At 43.6% G+C, this 22,234-nt stretch overlaps 1 protein-coding gene and 1 long non-coding RNA gene across 5 annotated transcripts in view; one reads left to right on the top strand and one right to left on the bottom strand.

Moving 5' to 3' along the window:
* AMOT (angiomotin) overlaps window positions 1-22,234 on the bottom strand; it is a 99,671-nt gene that overhangs the window by 30,656 nt on the left and 46,781 nt on the right. For all 4 annotated transcript variants that reach the window (XM_075940903.1, XM_075940902.1, XM_075940901.1 and 1 more), the window contains 4 exons: window positions 12,790-13,243; window positions 9,276-9,420; window positions 7,231-7,323; window positions 2,544-2,689 (listed from right to left, as the gene is read on the bottom strand). In XM_075940903.1, coding sequence (XP_075797018.1) covers window positions 2,544-2,689; window positions 7,231-7,323; window positions 9,276-9,420; window positions 12,790-13,243 — 838 coding nt within the window. The remainder of the gene's footprint in view (window positions 1-2,543; window positions 2,690-7,230; window positions 7,324-9,275; window positions 9,421-12,789; window positions 13,244-22,234) is intronic.
* On the top strand, window positions 16,693-17,583 carry LOC142831235 (uncharacterized). The gene is made up of 3 exons (XR_012906906.1): window positions 16,693-16,806; window positions 16,911-16,996; window positions 17,419-17,583. It is a non-coding gene; the product is annotated as an uncharacterized LOC142831235 (long non-coding RNA).

Below are 22,234 nucleotides of genomic sequence, written 5' to 3'. Positions count from 1 at the left end.
AAAGTCAAAATTTCAGCAACACACAGTTGCTAGCTCTGATATAAACTAGAATAAATTCTGTTTTTTTAAAGGATCTGATAGATATCAGGCAGGATGAGAATCTGCTGAGTAGGAAGCCAAAAAGGAAGAAAATAAACCAGCCCCACACTACAGGATGCAACAACTGGACTACACACACATACACACAGCATCCCCAAGGGCTTGAACCAGGGCCACTGCCAAGTGTTAGCATAACTAACCCCACCCTCTTCTGCAGCACTAATTTGGAAATTCCTGGCAATTATGCGGACTACATATTCGGGCAAAGCATGCAGGAATAAAAGAAATCATTGACAAATTCTTCAGATATCTTGGTCACTGGATACCACTAAATCATAGCCTGACATTTCGAGGCCTTCTCAAATTGTTACTCTGAGCACTGAACTGCTTCCTGTGCCTTCTTTTGGAAACTTACTGAAAGAGCAGAGCAATGATTTGAGAAGCCCTCACAGTTTAGTGCCAGCAGGGCAAAAAATTCTTTATGATCCTGAGCATATTAATGAAAAGGGATCTGGGAGACCTACAAAGAATAGCCATTTTTTTCTATTCTCCCCATGCCTCCATTAACAAGTACAACCCAGTTAATTTCTGCTCACTCACTGAAAAGCTTCCATATTCATCTGCAACAGGAAAGGTGGCACTTCCTGTGAGCCCTAGATTCAAGCAGTGGCTAGATAAAAACCAAGACAAATCATCATACGGACTATAATACATTTTATCTAAAAACAGGAATCATTACGTATAACCCATATTTTAAAAGTCTATTCATAAAATATTTATAAAAGAGCAGCATACCATAAATCTCTTACTAATCCAAGAAGGCTATTTAGAAATCCAACATGTGGAGGTTTATACATTACTAATCCGTAAAGCCCTGCGTGGATACATTTGCATCCACATCTGTATCCACGGAGGTGGGTACCTGTGGATATAAAGCGGATATCTGCAAATATGCAGTGTTCTAAATACAAAATTAGCATCCTCATCCACATACATATCTGCAAAAATGAGATGCGGATATCCACATCCACGGATTTGCAGGGCTCTACTAACCTGCAAGCATTCAGATGACACCATAATGGAAGCAGCTTCAGAATTCAAATAGGTGCTCAGAACTGCAAAGACTGAGCACACCACCTCTTGCAGGAACGAGCCCCTTAACAGTCTGAATCATCAAACAGCATCGTCCCACATTTTAAATTAGCCTACACCTGACAGCTCTTTACTCTCCTGATTATACAGAAGGCCCAATTCAGCCTTGGCATAAGCTGCTGCAGCTTTTCTGAAGTCAATGGAGTTGTGACGGCTGCTACCAGGGTTGAATTTGCCTCTTGGTCTTTAGCAACCTCTCAGCTCTCCAGCCTCCTCTAGCTTCACAAAGTCCCACCTCCTCTCAGGTCTACTTCCCTTGGTATCTTGAGGACCAAAGCCAAGTCTCCCACACAGCTGGGCACAGCACTAGACTTGCAACAGGTCAAATATTCTATAGTGTTGGTGTGACGTTAGTGCTGGTGAAGGAAGCTAGGTCAACTATCCCCAAGCCTGAATTCCTCTGCTTATCTCCAGAACAGGCAGCAGCATGGACAATTTTTCCCACACAGGTACTTCAACCCTAATGTGCAAGAACCCCCTCGTGTGTTCAGAGGAGAGTTCCTAATCCATATCCATTAACTCTCTAACTCAGCATAAAGTTGAGAGTTCCATTCCTCCAACTGACACCCACCTGTCTCTCTGCCCTCCTTTCCTCCCACAACCTTCAGAATTTGCAAAGTCTTTCCCCAGACATCCCACTTTTACTCCTTCAGCTACTTGTATCTTCAGATCTTCCCTCTCAGACATATCAATCCCTCCTTTTTTAAAGTGTCTGAAAATCCTCCCACTCCACTGCAATGACCAAGTGGCATTTGCATGGCTCCTATTCATGTAGTACAGATTGAACCTCTCTAGTCCGGCACCATTGGGACCTGACCAGTACTGAACCAGAGAATTTGCCAAACCATGGGAGGTCAATATTGTCTAGCGGTATGATCAACACTTCCACTGCCCAGAAGACATTTAGGGGTAAATAAAAGCTAAATAACAGTACGGAACACTGATATGAATAAGGAATATAGAATGGTCATTGGAGCTCTCTGCCATACCACCACCACAGAGTTAGTGGAACTCTTGACAACAAAGAGAGAGGACTTAATTTGTGCTTAGTTAAAAGTCCATCCTGACATGAGCTCCCGCAAAATTCTAGGGGTGTTTGGATTTGGGATTTCAGGTCAAGCCCACCTTTATCACCAATTAAAACAAGAGGAAAATGAAATGTCACTGCTCAAAGGATGAAAGTCCTTAAAGGAAATACAGGCTTGTTTTATGTCAGTGATGGTTTTGCACCCACACGAGCTGAACTGATACAAACAGCCTTAAAGATAGCCGATTTCCTACCCAGTTTGTGAAAGGCAAATAGTTAACATGGACCTTGAGCTACCCCAATTTCTCTCTACGAGTGACCTTACCTCTTCCTCCAGTTTCACCACTTTGGCCTGAGCATTGTTTAAGGCCTGATCACGAATCTCAATGTGCCTTCGTTGATCCTCATTGGTGGAGCGTGCAGCAGCTAGTTCTATCTCCAGTTTCTCCTTCTCCCTCTGCGTTTCTTTATCTACAGAAATAAAGTGGGAAATATAAAATGGACGGAGCTTTCCCTCACAGACTTCTAGGAGTCTCTCCTAAATTCTACCAGTGATTAAGGAGGAGGGGATCTTTTCAACAGCTGCTTGGTTTCGAAAGAGAGTAAAGGGCAGATCTCTATCTAGTCTAAATACAGAGGGATAGAAAAATGAATTGCTTGGAAAAATATGTTCAATTAGGTTATTTATCATACCCTGATTAGATAGATGGCTAAGAGGATGCAGCACCTTTCATCTCAAACTCACTGGTTTAAAATCACTGGTTTAAAATCAGAAAACAAGCTAACATAGTAACATCACTGCCCAGGAGCTGAGGGATGGGGGGGGGGGGGGAACTGTCTGATTTAGGGCCATGATGTAATATTTGCTTTCGGGACTCCCTATTCAGAGATGAGCACATTTTTAAATTAATTCACAAACACGGACATATAAATAAATACAGCTCACTGACCTCAGTGAGTTCCTGGTGGGCAAGTGCCTTCCTTACTGAAGCACCACCCCAATTGGCTCCCTCTGCAGGCATTTTCAAAGGGGCCAGGAAATGAATGAACAACAAAAAAGCTCATCTGCCCTTAAAAGTGACACTCCAGGTCAGGACCAAGGCATGCTGGCCTGCACTGTCACAGCTGTACCTGAGCTTTGGTTACATAAGGAACTCACCCTCTCAGGCATCATCTGCCACCAATGCATACACTTTCCTGTTGTTTACACTGGATGAAGAACTAATACTTGATGCAGGAATTACTGGATGAGGTTCTAATCTAAAGCATGTGTTGTACAGAAGATCAGACTAAAAGATCATAACGGTTCTTTCTGGCCCTCAAATCTATTCAGTTATTTGGATTTCATATTTAACATTGCTCCTTGCTGGCTTCTCATTTCTTGATGCAGGGATTAGTTGGCTGAGATCACACTGCTAGCAAGGAGGCACAGGCACACAGATTGCAAGTCTGGACTTCAGGCAAATAAGTTTAAATCTTTTTCAGAAACAAGTTTACTTGAGCTATTGGTACTGTTTTACATGTTTGCTTCCTCCGTCTTCTAAAGGGTTGATTTCAGTCCTGACAGTATTTCTCTTTGCAGTCAACTCTACACTCATCAGGTCTAATTCATACTGGGAGAATCCAAGCCATGCTACTAGTGTCCCAGCTGGTCCACATACATACACACCCACAAATGCCAGCAGTAAACGCACACGTTGTCATCCTATGATGAAAATTACCAAGTCAAGAGAAGATTGAACATGGAGCATATTCCAGTCCTTTGACTGTTCCAGGTAGGCTGCCATCCGTCAAAAGACGAACTTCGCGAATGCCATAGAACCGTGGTGTCCAACACACTAGCCACACGTTGCTGTTTGGCCAATTGAGTGTAGCTAGTTGGCTTGAATAATGTGGCTAGTTCACTATAGCGTTTTCAGAATAATGTGGCTAGTCCGCTTTAGTGGCTACTGCTTCAGAACTCATGGAGACCACGGCCTTAGAATCTGTGCAGTTACATTGCACATTAATTCACAGAAGTATGCAGGACCAGAAAAATATAATGCAAGTGCATAAAGCAAAGCAGAACAAGAGTGCTGAGTTGGCATGCTTTCTGCGGAGTCACTACAGTCCTCAGCAGAAGCCAATCACTTGCACTGGTAACATTAATTCAGCTTCAGAGAACAGCCACAGAATGCACCCCTGCAGCAATCTACATTCAGCTCTGATGACACCAGAGAAAATGCATTCCAAAAACTAATATCCCATGGAATGGAATGAGGACAAGCAATGGAAGTCTTTGAAGAACAAATGCCAGACCTTAGCTGTTAATACAGACAGTGCGTGGCGTACACCGACGTATAAATATATCTACAGGCTCAGAGCAGTTCCCATTCTTCCATCAGAGAAGAGCCAAGTGTGGAGTCCTGGCAGCATACAGCAGCTACAAATTCTCTTCTATGAGGGGATCAGAGCAGCCTAAAAATGGTTGCTGTGGCAGGGCGGGAGCATGGTCAGAGCATCCAAGAAGAAATGTGCCAATGCAGCACATTCCCAGGGCAGCCTCTGAAGTAGGAACTGTTATGTAGCCCTGACTACAACCTTGAACTGGTTTCTGCTGACAGAAACACCACAGGACAACAGGCAGCAACAAACTATCTGCCCTTCCCTAGGGGATTCTTTCCTATAGAGTAAGGATACCATCAGCTGGTACGACAGGTTTAAATCACAGCCTGGAGGACTGTAACCTACAGATTCACTCATGCAGGGCCTGATTCTGCTCCTAAAGGGTGCGTCTACACTGCACCCATAGCTCAACATAAACTATGCAATTTGACCTGCACAAATGGCGTAGCTTATTTCGAGTCAATTTTGAAATAGCTTATTTCGTAATTTGGCACTGTCTACACAGCGCTAAATTTCAAAATAACCCGCTATTTCCAAATGTCCCTTACTCCTTGAGGAATGAGGTTTATAGCAACGTTGGAATAGTAAGCCTGTTATATTTTGAAATAACGGGCTTGCTGTTAAGACACGGGATAGCTCTTTCGGAATACCTCTGGTATCCCAACATAGTGCTGCAGTGTAGACGTAGCCAAAGTGAACAGTAGTTTTGCTAATGACTTCAGTGAGAACAAGTTTCAGCCTGTAGCATATATGCAAACTGAGATCTCACATGAGCTGTGGGCTACCTCTAGTTATCAAGCAATAAAAACACAGCATTTCCCCCCTCTTGTCCCCTTATCTCAACATCTATTAATCCAGTTTAAAGAAACAAACTAATCTCACAACTAAGCAGACTTCCTATTACCACTTTCAGGGCTTTACATGGAAAGCTAAACAGTGACTTCAAAGGCCCAAATTGCTAACTCAATGGAGGTAGACTGAGGACAGCACAAGGGAGGGATTTCAACACCACAAAGCAGGAGCAGCAGAATGTACTCCACCACAGCAAATTCTCTCTATTTTGCAATGCTCTCCCCTTTTTTAACACACATTATATAACACAATTGAAGAGCTGCAAGCAGTGTCAGAAGGGTGGAGTGCACCATGGAATTAGGAGGGAAGTTGACTCACTGCCCTTAGCCTCAAGATATTTCAGGATGGAGGAAAGGCAAAATTTCACACCTACAATTTTGGTTTGCCCTGTGATGGATCCACGGCTGTGGATAATAAGTCATGACCCTTGGGTATCTCTGCCCAGCCCAGCAGAATACTGGAGTTCCTCCTTTTTACTGTTTCAGACTGAAAATTCTCCCTGCCAGCATCTTCATTAAACTGACTCTGCCAATGAGCGACTGTCGAGGGAATAGCTGGGGGATCCACCTCATGGGAGGGATCTCAACGTGTAGTTAACTACACGATTAACCGATAAGCCTGGGCTTATTGGTTAATCTTGTCTACTACATGTGTGTGCACACCCCGTCTGGCAAGGGGGAGAGGAGCAGGAGCCAGTGCCCATGAGGAGGCTCCCCCATAAGCACCAGATCCCCATAAGCAGGCTCCCCATAAGCATCAGATCTGCCTGCCCCCCCGCGGAGGGTGGGCAGAGCAAGCTGGAGCCAAAACGTACGGGACGCCAGCTTTCAAGCAGGCTCCCCGCATGTGCCACCTCCCCCAGGCTTGCTGCCTCCCACAGAGGCAGCAAGGGGGGGGCAAGCAGGAGCCAGTGCTGGGGGGAGCAGCTTAAAAAACAGTTCTCCCCCTCCCCCATGTTACTGCCTCTACAGCAGCGCAGAGTCGCAGAGAAGGTAGCCATAAAGCAGCCTTTGTCTGCGGCAGCAGCTCCTGTCTGTAGGGGGTCCCAGCTCCCCACGGACAGAGGCTGCTCCAGCAAGCCTGGGCCCACCGCAGACAGAGGCTGGTCCGTGGCAGCAGTCCCTGTCCAGGGGGTCCGAGCTGCCCACAGTCAGGAGCTGCTGTCGCCCCACTCTGCTACCTCTGTATCAGAGACAGCAGCGCAGGGTGTCAGTGGGCTCCTCGGGAGCAGGACCAGGAGCATACTAGCTGCCAGCCCCACCCCCGGGGACTATTCAAATAGTCATGTAACTGCTAAGATGTCATGTGGTCACATGACTGACTATTCAATTACACTATATTTAACATCCCTACCCCATGGATCCCAACTTAGCTCCTCTTCATCTGCTCTGGCCCCCTTCCAAGACCGTGGCCATATGAGGGATCAGGCCCAAGCATATCTTTGGGACATAAAAGGGGTCCAGAGCTACATCCTATGCATGGAAGCACTTTGATGTTAAAGATCTTCATTACCCAGTGTTAAGTAGACTGCTTAGTGTTCTTTCCAGCATCCCGGATACCTCACCACTTCATATAGGTTAGCAGAAGAATTTTTTATGTTCTGACAGAAGTAAAGCCCTGAATTTAATGTCTTTATTCACTGGTAGTTTTAAAGACTATCTAATGTGCCTACATCACAATAATCTCAGAGCACATAACAAGACAGGGTGATACGGAGTACACAAAACCGCCTGAGTGACACATTCTTCCTAGACCACAATGAACGTCTGACTCACTTTGTGCAAAGAGCTGAGAGATGGTTTTCCGATTGTCCTCAGATCCCTCAAATTCCTTTTCAGCGAGCTGCTTGTTGGCCGTCTCCATCCGCTCTGCAGGGTTTGTTTGTTTTTTTAAGAAGGGAAACAAAAAAATAAAAACCTTTCAGAAATGCTCTAAGAGCTCACTAAGTTAGTTGCATCTATTTTGGACATATGTAAAAACAAGTTCTATGCAAAGGACTCCTGGTTCTAAACGATTTGCAACAAACGGCTGGGGTCAGAAACCAAAGAGGCAGTTGCTTTCACAACATATACAAATGCTGTTCAACTATTTCTAGCTACAACACTCTCATGGAAATATTTTAGAGAATTCAGCAGGGGATGAAGCCAATGGAATTCTATAGAAATTACTCTAAAAATCTATGTATGCACTACAGTGGTGTTGCAGCTGTGTTGATTCCAGGATATTCAAGAGACTGGTAGGTGAAACAATATATTTAGTTGAACCACCTTATGTCTATGAGAGAGACACAAATTTCAAGCTTACACTGAGCTCTTCTTCAGGCCTCTCTCATCAACCAAAGTTGGTCCACTAAAAGATTTCCTCACCCATCTTATCTCTCTAAAGAGCTAACACATGTGAGAGTTTAGGGGGAAAATTAAAAAAAAAAATCACACAAGTGCTGACCCATTCTATGGAACTATATCCCAGGAATATAATTTGCTTTTAAATAACATAGGATGGTTACAAAACCTATAAAAAGGATATCAATTTTTAAAATTAACTTCAATAAGGGTATGTAATTCTTTAGCAATCCTCTACTAAGCATTCTGGGCAGAAGTTGGAAAACTAAAAGGACTAGTGGCCTGATCTCTGATTACCTGACTACCCAAAAAAATGAAAAACCCTAAATCAACATTTGTGTTCTGAAAGACAAAAGTCTGTATTAGTCTTTGAGTATTCATATTAAGTGCTTATGCTGCTTGATTTGCTGGGAAAAGAGGTTAATTTCTTTATTACAAGCTTCTGTATGACACCTTCCACTGCAGTACTGGGCACTATGGGTAAGTCTACACTGTGTTTTACAACCTGTGCCAATGAGTCTCAGGCTTATGCAGAGTACTAAAAACAGCTGTGTAGAGGTTTGGGCTCTGGCAGGGTCTCAGGTTCTGAGGCCTGGGAATCCAAGTTGCAGCCCAAGATTCAATGCCCAAGAACGGCTGCTGTGGGGTTTTAAGACAACAATGTAGACTTACCCTGTGGTGACTTTTAGACTAACACAAAGTATTTCCCATTCTCCCAAGTCACATGGCTTTAAATGAGTAGAGACCACGAGGGCAGCGACAGTAGATAACATGCAGGGGAACCAGGAGACATTTATAGAAAAGGCTGAACAACCAGCTTAAATTATTCTGCAATTATTATTTTTCTTTAAACCACAAGCCACTTTCTCCCTTTGAAAATTAAAAGCTTAACCATGGCCAATCTAGGCTTGCACACCATTCACTGACACTCCCGATTCCCAGCCACAGTACTGCTGTAACTTCTTACAGGAGCCAGACATTACTGAAGAAATACAGGCAGCGTCTTGCCCTGGAAGGGAAAGGGGAGTCTGAAGGAAGAGCTGTCTGGATTGATAAGGAATATTGAAAGCCTTCAGGAAGAGCAGGCAGTTAGCCCTGTGTGTGTTAGTGCAAAGGGCCCAAAGGACAGGACATGGATGTCAGCATTCATAGTTTCACATTGGCGCTTGTACACAATGTTTTTAGAATACAACGTGAGAAATAGGTCCAGGATTATACCCTGGGATACAGTTTTGGCTTGTTGCTATCTTTCTGTTTCCTTAATGATTAACAGGCTGGAAGTTAGATATTGCACTAATCAACTGAACCTTACCTTTCTACACTCCCAGCTCTCTGCTGACAACATTAGACAGTTGAGAATACCTGGAATATCATGTCATGTTCTGTAAGTGTATCAGCCATAACAAGTGACTCACAAAGGAACACACTCACCAGACAAGTATACAAAAAAATTTAAATTGAAATTTTTAATGATTTACCTCTCAAATCCCTATTGAAATCATGAAGCCTACGAATTTCTCCTTCCAGCTTGTTTCTCATAGCCTTTTCCAGGGCATCCCGCTTAGAGGAGGACTTCTCCAGGTTTTTATAGGCTTCTGAAACTTGCTGTATTTCTGTTTCCAGCTGCAAAACAAATTAATAAATCCATTTCCTTTAGCATTAACAATACCTGGCACTTAGGCAGCATTTTTCTTCTGAGGTTCTCAAAGTGGTTTATTGAACAAAGATTTAAGCCTTGTGGGAGGGAAAACATGATTACTGCCATGGTACGGGTGGGTAAAACTGCAACACAAAGAGGCTGTGATGTATCATAGGTCACAAAGGGAGTCTGAAGCACAGCTAGACATAAAGTGCTGGAGTCCTGTCTCTCAGGCCCTTGCTCTTCATTACTGGAAACAGTTACTGGAAAGGGCCTTTTTTACAGTTACAGAAAGGCCTTTTTGCAGATGCTGATGCTGGGGCCTAAAAGCAGGGGCATAACTACCAGGTGAAATCACCATGAGCTGGGTCAAAAAGCAATTTCATAGAAGGTCTTTGATAAACAGATTAAAAAAAAAAACCTGAGAACATACAAAGCAGATATATAAAATTATATTTATAAATATTAATATCAAAATGTAAATTTCTGATGTGCGTTGCAGATTTGTATTTATTTACAGAACGATAATCCATAGTGGGTACTAAACCCTCCTATTTTGTTTGTACTACTTACTAAACTTCTATCTAATTAATAAATATAGGTTGAACCTCTCTAGTCCGGCACCCTCAGGACTTGACTGGTGCTGAACCATGGGAGGTCAATATTGTCTAGCAGCACTAACAACACTTCCACTGCTTATTGGGCTCTTAAAATTCATTTAGGGCTAAGTAACAGCCCAGAACACTGAGAGCCAGGACTGGTGGCTGTAAACAAACTTTATAGGACTATGGGAAACTTGGCCACACCCAGGAAAAGAGGCCATCTGGTAAACTAAAATCAAGCCGGACCACCAATATTGCCGGACCAGAGAGGTTAAACCTGTTACAATACCCAACTCATAGATAATGCTTCTATCAGTTGCTCTCCAAGAGCTTTACAATGAAGGTTGGTATCACTACACCCATTTGACTGCTAGGGAAATGGAGGCCCAGAGCAGTGATGCAACTTGTCCAAGGTACCACAGCAAGACAGTGACAGTGCAGAGAACATAGCCTGGGTCCTGAATCCCAGTCTAGTATCCTACCCACTAAGAGACACAACTATTTGATCAGACTATTTGATCAGTCGGTCATTTAACTTCAATTTACAGTATTGCCATAGTTGTTGAAACAGTAAAATATAGCTTTTGCCCAACCCATCTTGCCGTACTATCTCTTAGTTTGATGTCTAAGCAGGGAACTGCTCACCAGAGATAGATGCCCACTGACTTTCTCCAAAACCAGCAGGATCTCATGTCACTTTGGTATTAACAGCCACCAAACTGCAAACCTCACCAGCTCTCCGTCAGCAAGAAGCTGATTAGTGGGAGGAGGCGGGGAGGAAAGAGAATTCCTTTATCTCTTGTTATCAGGAAGCTGTCAAACACTTCACTAAAATACTTCCCTCACTGGAACCTCCCTAAAAAACAAACGAACCTGGGCAGAAGTCATGTTAGGAATTAGAAGAAGTGGGAAGAAATAGTAAACACAGGAATTCAGACATGGTAAAGGAACAAGAACAACCCACTTAAAGTTGAACAGCCAGGCACTTGCAAGCTGTTCAGGGGTCCAAGTGTAGTTCAAGGCCCCAAAAGAGGTTTGCAGAGTCCTGAACTGCATCCAGTGCTCACCTTTTCTCTACAGCTGCAGAGTAAAGAGAAAGCTGACCAGCTGCTGGTTCTAAATTGCTGTCTATCAGAGGAGCACAACTCCACACACGCTACTGACAATTATTTTAAGAATTATAAAAACATACATGCCAGTGTGATTGCGAAGGCTGTCTCTCTTACTTTGACAATCCCTGCTGTATAAGGAAAGCAATAGTGGGACTCCTAGAATAACACATGACTGGTGTTGTGTTAGGATTTAAGTGAATTTACAGTGCCAGAGAGAAGTGATGGCTTTACAGCCCTGTAGGTCCAAACTTCTTTATTTATCCACTGTCACCGAGGTGTGGGGAGACACCGTGTCCTGCACCCCCATCTGCAGCCAGACGGCTCTGCCAGCAGATGGAACAGAAGGTTTATTAATCAACAGGGATACAGCACAGAGCAGACTTGTTAGCTCCGGAACCAGTAACAGTCAGTACAATCCATCTGGGGGTGAGGGGAGCTTGGAGCCAATGGTCCTGCTCCCCATCTCTGCACCCCAAGCCAGCGAGACTCACTTATACTCTCAGCCACTCATCTGTCTGCAGCCACCCCATCTCCAGCCTTTGTCCAGCTTCCCCGGCAAAAGGTGTCACCAGGTCACATTCCCTTCTTGGGCTCAGGTTACCATGAGCCTGGGTCATTGTGAACTTGCAGGCCTGGGCATCCTCCTTCAGTGAGTCACACTTGGAATTCCCATCCCCATCTAGATTGTGATGCTGTGCCCAGGGAAACTGAGGCACACACAGGGTTACCACAGGACAGTAGAAATCACATGCAACATAACAAAGCAAACTGAGTGAATACAATCCCCACTTCATCACACCCAAAGAATGGGATACACACAGCACGGGCTGTTCCCTCTGAACTGGAGCCCTGAACCTCTAACTGGGCAGGACTGATTAATCACCTGTGAAGCTGTGCTGCCCCACAGCTTAGAGGAAACACTGATGGGCAGCAGCTATGCAAACTTCTCCCTCAATGCCCAGTCAGTCAGTTTTGGAGGACTATTTCTAGGGCAAAAAGGTAGTCCAGTCCCCAGGGCCCACATAGTCTCTTGGCTGTGTAATAGAGATAAAATCCCACTTAGTTGGTTAACCAGTTAAACATAGTGTTAAACATTACGGTTAACCAATTACAGGGGAGCAGGTGGGGGGGCTGCTCCAGCCCCACCAGGCAGAGAGCTGCTCCCAAGTACCAGTTAACCATTACCCGCTAAACATAACCCGTTCACATCCCTCCTATGTCATCGCAACTATGTCTAGGGAATCCACCCCCATACTATCTAAGCTTTCTCCAAATCTAATAGGAAGATCACACCAGCGGCAGCCTTATTATTAGCACTGGCTTTAAGGAACAGAGCTAACCAATCTAAGAATTCACCTCTCTGAGGCTGGCACTGTTACTGGCAACTGGAATAGGTACAATCATCTACCAAGTGCAGAAGTGAGGCCACCAACTCAGCACACCTAGATAAACAGAATGCCAGCAGATGCCAAAGAACAGGCACTACCAACCTGGGCAGGTTCCAAACTGGGTCTGGCTCTGAAAAGCTCCAGATCAGATTACCAGCCCCCTGCACCATCCAGCTCACATTGGTTTTGTCGTCATTTTAATTACAGAGAACATTATACAAAGGAGAAGGGCAGTTCCATTCTACACCCACCTTCTGTAACCTGGCCACTTTCTCGTAGCACCCATCCAACTCCTGCCGTAAGGATCGATTCTCCTCCGACAGGATCTCCACCATCTGCTGGGCTCTGGAAACAATGGCAAAAGGATCTACTTGCATCTGCTGATAAGGAGAAGGTATCTGCTGAGCTCTTGGCATTAACGTGTAGGAATCTCCTTGCTGCTGCTGCTGGCTGAGACTGGGCTGGCATAGTCGGTAGAAGTCTCCCTGATGGACCTGGTTAGGTAGGAACAGCTGCTGAGTGCGCGGTAGATAGCACGGGTCTCCCTGATTTGGAGTCAGGGGTTGCTGATGCTGGGAAGGAGACAGTCTGGATGGTGGTGGAGACTGTAGTAAGGTCAAAGATCCCAAGGAGGTTAAGGAGGATGTAGGGCTGTGATGGTGAGGGGGTCTCTGCTGTAACTGCAGGTGGAGATCAGGGTTTTGCCTGTAAAATAACAAGATCACATTCAGCTGAAATTCTACAGATCACCACACACCAATCGAACCCTCTGGCAAGGTGATGAACCCAAGTACGTATCAGAGCTGCTACCGGAAGGATGTTCCATGACTTTACAGGATTTTTCATACTTAACAACTGCATTAAAGAAGCTCTTCAAAACCACTAACTGCTGCAGGGAGAAAATCCCAAACACAACCACTGTCCTAAGATCATGAGTACATTTGTACAGAGATGGCATCAAAAACGACCTGAGATCCACTCCCTCAACTGCTCCAGAATGACACTATTACAATTCAGAATACACAGGCAATACATTTACTATGGAAAATCAAATTTGCGCTGTTGACCAAGGAGAAATCTTTTATAAGCACTTACTTTAATATTTTATCCATGTAAAATGAGAAAAACTGAGCACAGCTGAGCCAGTCCTGTACTCAACTGCAAAGGCTCTGTTGCAAAGTTCCTGCCAACAAAGAAAATCCTGCTGCAATTGAGGATACAGATTTAAAAGAAACAGGCTATGGTCTTGTTTATTACTGTGCCAGCTGCTGTTGGCTCAAGTACATTGAAATACCCACTACTGAGTCGCAGCACTGCCAGCAGAGAGAGAGGTTACAAGGAGGTGAAAGTTGGCCTGACAGTTGGGATAAGAATTTGCGTCGAGAAACTTCCTCCATCTCTGCACAACAGGCGTTTTACAGATCAATGCTGCACCCGATATGCAGAGGATGAGAGTCTATTACAGATCCACCTCAACAACTTTAACTCAAGTTGTAGAAGGGTGGGGAACCTTTTTTGAGTCGAGGCCACTGACCCACAGAAAAATCAGTCAGGAGCTGGACAAAAGTGAGAAGCTCCCAACTCAGAAGCAGAAAGACACTCCCGCACATTCGCCCTCACACCCCAGAGCCTAGCAGGGAGACAGCATTTGTGTTCTAGCCCCGAAGAAGGAGCCAGAGGGGGCCCATGAGGCTGGAGTGCCAGTGCAAGCTCCCCAATGCTAGGGGGGGAGCCCCGAGCCTTGGGAGCTGGATCTAGGCACGCCAGGGGCTGGATCTGGCCCCCAGGCTTTAGATTCCCCACCCCATATCCTGGTGTGTTGGTCAAGAGGGCAGCTGTCACTTGAGCACTTCACATCTCTAATAGGTTGCTCATCCATAGGGAAAGTAATGCCAAAGCACTTCCCTCCAGAAACTCCCTACTGGTTGATTGTGAACCAGCATCTTCAGCCTGCATGGGGAGTCCCTGCCAGCCCTGGAGGAAAAAACTCTCATGCTGTTGTCAGAAGGAGAAAAAGATGAGGAAACTGGATGATCTCTCCCCCCTCACCTCAACATAAATCTCCCATGCACATAAAAAGTACAATTTGTTGAAGTTCTGAGGACAGTCTAGTTTTTCAAATAGTGTCCAAACCCCTCCTAAGAAGTACCCTGGTATGGGACTAGCTTGATATTTCCCATTCTGTAAAACATTCCTGTTCTTCTGCTATAGCTTCTTAAAATCTTTGGCTGCTGCTCACACCTACATGTGGAATGCACTTGCAACCCTGACTCAGGTATGATCAGGAAGAATGACACATTGTGCTGCTCTGCACTGCTGAATGTACCAAGTATATCCAGTGGAATGCACCTACTGGTCTGTTCTGCTGTGCTGTAGAATTTGCCAGGTACACCTTTCCATTCCATCCAGAGAAGCATTAATTAATGATTGCAAGTGCTTAAATGGATTAGGAGCTAAAGGGTTACACAAAATATTTGTCAGAGGATGCTCGAGCATTTAGAATTGACCTTCCTGTAAAAAGTTAATGCATCAACTTTTCATACACATCCAAAGAGGAAACATCTGCATTAATCACATTTCGTTAGCAACATATTTTAGAGGTCACATATTCTGAGCCTCTGCATGGGATATAATATCTCAGAGTTACATGTCCTGTGCCTTAACATAAACACATACCGTTGTATCCTGCATGTGGCTGTTACTTTTAACTAGCCTTCTTCTGGTGAAATTGACCCATTTACCTGGAATAAGTTACATTTGTTGTTTCTCATTACTGTACTAGGAACAGGTTAGAAATCCCCATTCTGGCTCTGTTTCATATTCCCTAGCAGGCTAATAAATGCAGCTAGAAAGGCAAATCGCTGTCACTTCAGAAAAACTAAGTACTGGTCTGGTTATTGTCCATTTCATTACTACCTCTAGTGACTGTGGTACTTACTGTTTGATAGCAGCATTATTTTAATGAATGCATTTCCCTAGGACAGATCAGATGCAGAATGTGGCTCTCAGGGATTGGGGGTACGGATGTAATAGGACAGTCCATTAACCAATAAGCAAAAGCTTATAGGTTAATGTTATAGACTACATGCATTTGTCCCACCCACCCCTTGGCAGTACATTTTTTAGCAGGCTGAGTCCTGGCTTGCAACGGGTCCCAAACCTACCCTTGCTGCATTTAAAGTGTATTAGGAGCTGGGTGGACAGAGAACCCAGCTCACACCTAGTCCGGGACCTACGCCTGCTGTGGCTCTGCATTTAAAGTGCATTAGGAGCTAGGAGGGCAAGCAGCACAGCTCAGCTCTAGCTTATGCTAGAGCTGATGCTCTGTATCAGAGGCAGCAGCATGGGGCGACAGTCAGCTGGTCTACAGGACCAACAGTTTACAGGAGCTGGTTTTTAAATTGTCTCCCCTTGCAGACCAGCCCCTACTTGGCACCCCACACTGCTGTCTCTGATACAGAGGCAGCAGCGCAGAGCAGCTGGGGGCTCCTCGGAAATGGGGCTGGATCACACTGGCGGCTGGCCCTGTCTCCAGGTACTATACAACAGTCGACTAAACGATAAGAACTCATGAGGTTACTCGACTATTCAATTAACCAATATTTAACATCCTTAATTGGGGGCAGAAACAGAAGCTGTGTAATTCATTTCCTCAAGAATGTTCAGCTCACATGCAGCATCTGGTTGTTTTCCTTTTGGGAGGTCACTGCGTTAAGTTTATACTTATTTTTTAACCCAATAGTGGAGAGTGAGGCAAAAAGGTCAAATGACTTGCTCAAGGTCAATGCTATTAACCAGGAGAGGAATCCAGAGTCTTACTGACACACAACCATTTCCTCTAACCATAAAACCAAAGAGAACTTGGCCCTTAACATTCCATCTTAAATGGACACAAATGCCTCACAGAAACCTCTTAAAAAATACCACAATGGGAGAAAATTCTGCAGATGAAGCTAATCTTGAGCTATTTTATTAAATCATCAAAGAAAATTACATGAAAAGCAAGAATTTTTGCTTCTTCAGAATTCACTGCCTCTCAGGGTTTATTCCCATGTGACATCATAATCCTCTGTGTGTCAATCATTTCCATAATGACCTAACCATGATGTCAAACACAGCACTATGTTGACTGACTGTGGTCCCATCAGTTTCTGCATGAATTTACAAGTTAAATAAATAAGTTGCCAACCCTTATATTTGCCAAGAAAACATTCCAGTCATGAGCTGACATTGTACTCTCTGTCCAAGTACGCAGCAGACAGCCTGAAGTAATAACCAACACACTTCAACTGCCTCCATTTATCTAAATGGTTTGTTAATTCTGTAGCCTAATAAGTTTCATTTAAATGTCAACATTGTTTACTATTTCAAGGTAGATCATTTTAGTGGAAGTATCTTGTTACTCTGCAATGGTAAGTGAAGTTGAGAAGATGGCAGATGAATAAAAAGCAGGAGCAGGTGAGTTTTGAAGGGACTTACCGTTTTTGTACACGTGTTTCTGATAACCGTTATAATTGAAAACAAAAAACGAAAGGAAAAAAAGTAGGTAAAGGAAATCCCAGCTGAGCTATTGCTAAACGGAATATATTTCCAAGATTGCCAGTAGACCGAGAACCTCAAAGCTCACCTATGCTTCATCTCACCTTTTAAAATTAGGCTGGTCTTGGGGAGAGCCAGGATTCCTTTGTGCGACTACCAGTTCTGACACTAACTAGATGTGCGATCTTGGGCAAGCCACAAATTCAAAGTGTGTTTACTTTGCCCATTTGTAAAACAGGGGTAATGCCACCTCCTTTTTAAAACATGCTGAAATCTTCAATATACAAGTTCAAACTCTTATTCAGTGTTGTTAACTCTGGCATTTTTCTCTTGTTTGGCAGTTTTCTCAACTCATGGATTCCTCTGATGATGAGAGAATTACAACCGTCACCTTATTTTAATACAATCTGTTTCTAACTCTCACAGTTATAGGGAAAAACTTGAGCATATAACTGATTGGACCCTAGAAGCGCAGAAACCAAAAGACAAATAAACCCAAAACATTCTATGACTTGGTTTGTATTTGAGCTCAGGATTTTGAAGCCATTTGCATTATGTTTTGAGGCCCAATTCATTATTTTTGAGCTGTTGGGGGCTGGAAAGTTATTAATCAATTGAACATATATTACACTCTGTGAAAGACAAGGGCTATTAATAGGTTGGCCTTTTAAGCATAGCTTAAAAATACATATTGTTTACAATTCTACTTACTACATGCTCAACATCATCCAAACTCAAGAAATGGCTCAAAAACTATGTTAAATAATCTCTCTCTCTCTAAACACACACACACACACACACACACACACACACGCGCACGCGCGCCCAGGCCCATGGCCACGAGTGGCACAGGCCATGCAAGCCACCCACCCGCTTCTCTGCGACTGGCCCTCCTGTAATCATTCATGAGTATAACTGTTCCTGCTATCACATCACTCCCTTTCCATTTGATGAGAAACAATGGCATTTCACACACATCCCATTGTCCCAGCACAAGCAAACCCTGACCTTCCTTTAACTTATGATAAGAGGAAGCTTCATGTCAAATTTGGTGATCCTAGCTCTTACCATTTAGGAAGAGTTCCTGAACAAATGGATTCACAGACAGACTCTCTACTCTCTAATGCAGGGGAAGGGAACCTTTTTTGGGTCGAGGGCCACTGACCCACAGAAAAAAAAAAGTCAGGAATCATATACAAGTAAAAAGAAAAAGCCCACCACCCAAAAACAAATGTGGCCCCCGACACATTCCCCACACACACCAGAGCCTAATGTGCTAGTGCTCTCCAACCCCACAGGAAGGCGGCAGGAAGCTGAACTGCCAGTGCGGGCTCCCCATTGCTGGGGAGGGAGCTCTGAGCCTTGGGGGCCGGATACAGCCGGGATCCCTGCGTGTGTGTGTTTAGTGACAAGCTATATTGGATGAGGACATCAGTAATTCCAGGTGCAGAAGAAACTAGAGCAATAATTTTATCAAGTGTTTCCAAAGTTGGGAAGACCAACTCCTAAGAGACAGCTAAAAACAATGAGTGGTCCTGTAGCGTCTTAGGCCATGTCTAAACCATTCCAAAAATAGTAAATTTGACCTAATAACTCCCAATATAACAAATTCAAACTAGCATGTCTACACTACAGAGAAACCTTGAAATTAGTCCAAGGCAGGCTCTGTTCATGTCGACGTGCTACCTCAGACTTAGAGCCCCAGGAATCACTGGGAAGAAATTAGTTCAAATTACTCTAGGGAGTAAATATTTCAAAATAGTAACACCAGAGCATCCACACTACCATTATTTTGAAATAAGTGTTACCCCTGATGAAAAACAGGAGCGCAGATTTTAAATTCCATGGCCCATTATTTCGAAATAACGGGAATGGTTAGTGTGGACGCTCTCCTTATAAATTTGACCTTGGGGGGGGGGGGGGTCATTTCAAAATCAAGTCCTAGAGTAGACCAGAGCCTAGAGACTAACAACAAAATATAAACGGTATCATGAGTTTTCATGATCACAACCTACTTCAACAGTTCATGAGTCATCATCTGAAGAAGTTGGTTGTGCCCACAAAAGCTCATGATATTATCTATGTATCTTTTTAGTCTCTAAGGTGCTACTGGACCACTCTTTTTTTAAGTTACAGACTAACACTGCTACCCCTCTGAGATTCCTAAGGGACCTCTTCACTTTCAAGACTGCATTTTGAGACAATTCTTGCTTCTTTTCCACTCCCGGGTGCATGTAGGGGAGCCTGGACTACCCTGCCTTAACAATAAATAGTGATGTCTGCCTTTAACACAGTGCGGATCCCTAAAAAGCAAAACCCAGGCCTGTCTCAAGTCTGGTGCACATAAAGCACGGTTTGGGAGGGAGAAGCGGTGAGACGCAGGAATGCTTTTAATAACAATGCAGATTAAGCGTGGTAGGCAAGACCACGTCAAGAACACACGACAAGCAACCTTGTTCTGGTATTTCTGTTTCTGATAACCAAAAATTATAGATGCAGCCATACAACTGTGAACTATGCACATAGCAGCAACATCTTGAGTGACAGGATGTACTCCAACTAGGGTATTGGGCAGTTTACGTATCCTACACAATACGTAATCAATTGGTAAATGTTATTAGAACAACAAATGGGCTTAGCAAGAACAATCGATGGGAGGAAATGGGCAGGATTGACCCACAGGTCCTGCTCAATGTAATTAAAAGTAAATAGGCCCTTCATGCCGGTGACCCAGTGCATGGTGTTCCAAAGCATGGGAAGAAAAGGAACCACGACCTCCTGCCCGGTACTGTAGGTTGCATGATATGGGTGAAGTGTAAGTGAATTAGGCTTTATTATTGTATTATAGTAGACGATCTATTGATTGCTTTTGCATTGCTTTGCGCTATATGAATTGCTTTAGAATTTATAGTATTTAAGGTTTAAATTGTATAGTAATTGTTTTTAAGGCTTGTAAAACTTAACTGTATTAACTCCTTAAAGTTTGCAATAACTAAGAAAGTGGTTAAGTATCCCAAGAGTATCCTGGTTCCCTTGGATCCAAAATAAATCGAACTACACAACAGTGCATCTCTGCAGCATACAACATGGACTAGTGCAGATCACATACTGGGATTTGAGAATTTTGCCCATTAAAACACTAAAGCGGGTATTTTAGCTGAGAGGGCACAGACATGTGAAAATAAGACATGGCAATAAGAGCATCAAGCAAAAAAAAAAAAATTAGATTCCTGCACAAAAGCCCTAAGTGTTGCACACACTATATACAAGACTTCATGCACAAGATCACCAGGGGAAATAAAGAGACCAGAGAATGTGCCTGTTGTTAAAAGCTTTCCTTTTTCCCATTCACTCCTACCTGCATCGTATTCAAGCAGTTACACTTCCCCTTTCTCCCACAACATTCCTGTCTCAAAGCTGTAAACATTCAAAATGAGCAGCCTTCTCAAGAGATCATACAGACATCTGAAATCCAACAGAAGTATTTTTGTTCTGCTTTCCTATTCGTATCTGATTATCATCTACTTTGATACAGCTAAGGCTATCAAGGGGGAAACAGTATGCCCAAAAAATACTAATTATGGGCCTAATTGTGCAGCACTTATTAACAAGTGCAGTCCCACTGTGGGCAACAGAAATAGGCCCCCATTCAAAGAGCTCATGGATCAGGCCCTAAAATGGGCTGGAATTTGAATTCCTCCTGAACATTGAAGTGCCACAGGCAGATAAGAGGGAGAGAATCAGGCCTGTGAAGTTTCACATGTCTTATCAGCATTAAATTATTTTTAAAACATCCAAAAATGCCAAGTAATAACACAGATATGTCAGCCTGAATCTCTGTCTGGACTGATATTTCCATGAAACTAACATCATTGTAGACATACCTATGTTCCCAAACTAACACCATCAGAAGCAGGTGAGGCAGACAGTTTGCAATCAGTGTTAAATTTACCACACCAACCACTCTTTTCCCAGACTCAAAAGGGTGACTCATGAGAATGCTGTGAATTCCCCAGGGTTTATCTTGCTCAACCAGTTTTCATTTAACTGGGTTGTTAGGTCACCCTCAAATTCCACGGAACAATGAAGGGAAAAAACCCTCAGAAATGGGTGTGGTTTCAGTAGCAGAAAGAAAGTTCTTTGTTTCCTTTATGTGCAGTTAAAAAAATATATATTTGAATATCCCAACCAAATTCTGAGAAAAAGCCTCATTGCATGGTCAAGAGAAAAATTCAAGGATTTTCTTCATTCCAGGCTAGGCTGCAAAGTCATTCATTGCCCTTCCTTTGTTCTCAGAAAGTGTCTCTCTTTTAAAAGTTATGCGCTTTTAAAACACCAATCCATTACCCCAGCTGCACCTTTAGCAGCACAGAAGGTTTATTGTTTTCATGACAGTAAGGTTAATGAAAGGCGGGGGGGGGGGGGGGGGAGGGGGGGAGCATTTGCTATGCTGCTCTATAATTTATGGATTAGGAGCTAACAGTTTAATCTTCTAATTGTTCCACCATTTCAGCAGTTGCTTCCAAAGGAAGTATCTGCTCTATGCAGCTATTCAGGTTAAACAGTAACCTTGGTGGATTCCTTAGGGCTTTGAAGACAAATAAAGTTGCTTCCCATCACCTCAAAACTTGCCAACTGAATCTCCTCTCTGAATCCATCATTGTGTCCAATACAGACAAGCTGGTTGTTAGCATGATTTCAAATGTCTCTCTCTGTACACAGAGAAAAAACTAAGTCTCTAATGGGAAGGGCTTGTCTCCTTTTACTGGGAAATCACTCCAGCAGAGATTGATTTCCCAGGGTTCAACTTAGTCGATTTAGTAAAGACCTGATAAATCAACCACTAATTATGCCCCTTGATTCTGGTACTCCACCGGGTTGTAAGGAGTAAGGGAAGTCAACCTCCCACTCTGGGGATGTCCCAGTAAGTCAAGCTAATATTTTATTCATGTAGGTGGAATTTCATACGTGAGTTCAACTTCCTTCCGTAGCATAAACTTGGCCTAAGAATATTTATGGTGAGGGAATAACTGTTAAAGATTTCTTGACCTTTTCAGCTTTGATAGAAATGTGTGGCCCATTCACAACCAACTTCTCCAGTCATTCGCCACATGAAAAACAAACAAACAAACAAAAACCCCTCCTCTCCTGACATTT

Source organism: Pelodiscus sinensis, chromosome 13 (genome assembly GCF_049634645.1).
Source record: "Pelodiscus sinensis isolate JC-2024 chromosome 13, ASM4963464v1, whole genome shotgun sequence".
In the NCBI taxonomy this organism is placed as follows: Eukaryota; Metazoa; Chordata; order Testudines; family Trionychidae; genus Pelodiscus; species Pelodiscus sinensis.
The sequence above is the reverse complement of the archived record's forward strand: the minus strand, read 5'-3'. Positions and strand labels throughout refer to the sequence as shown.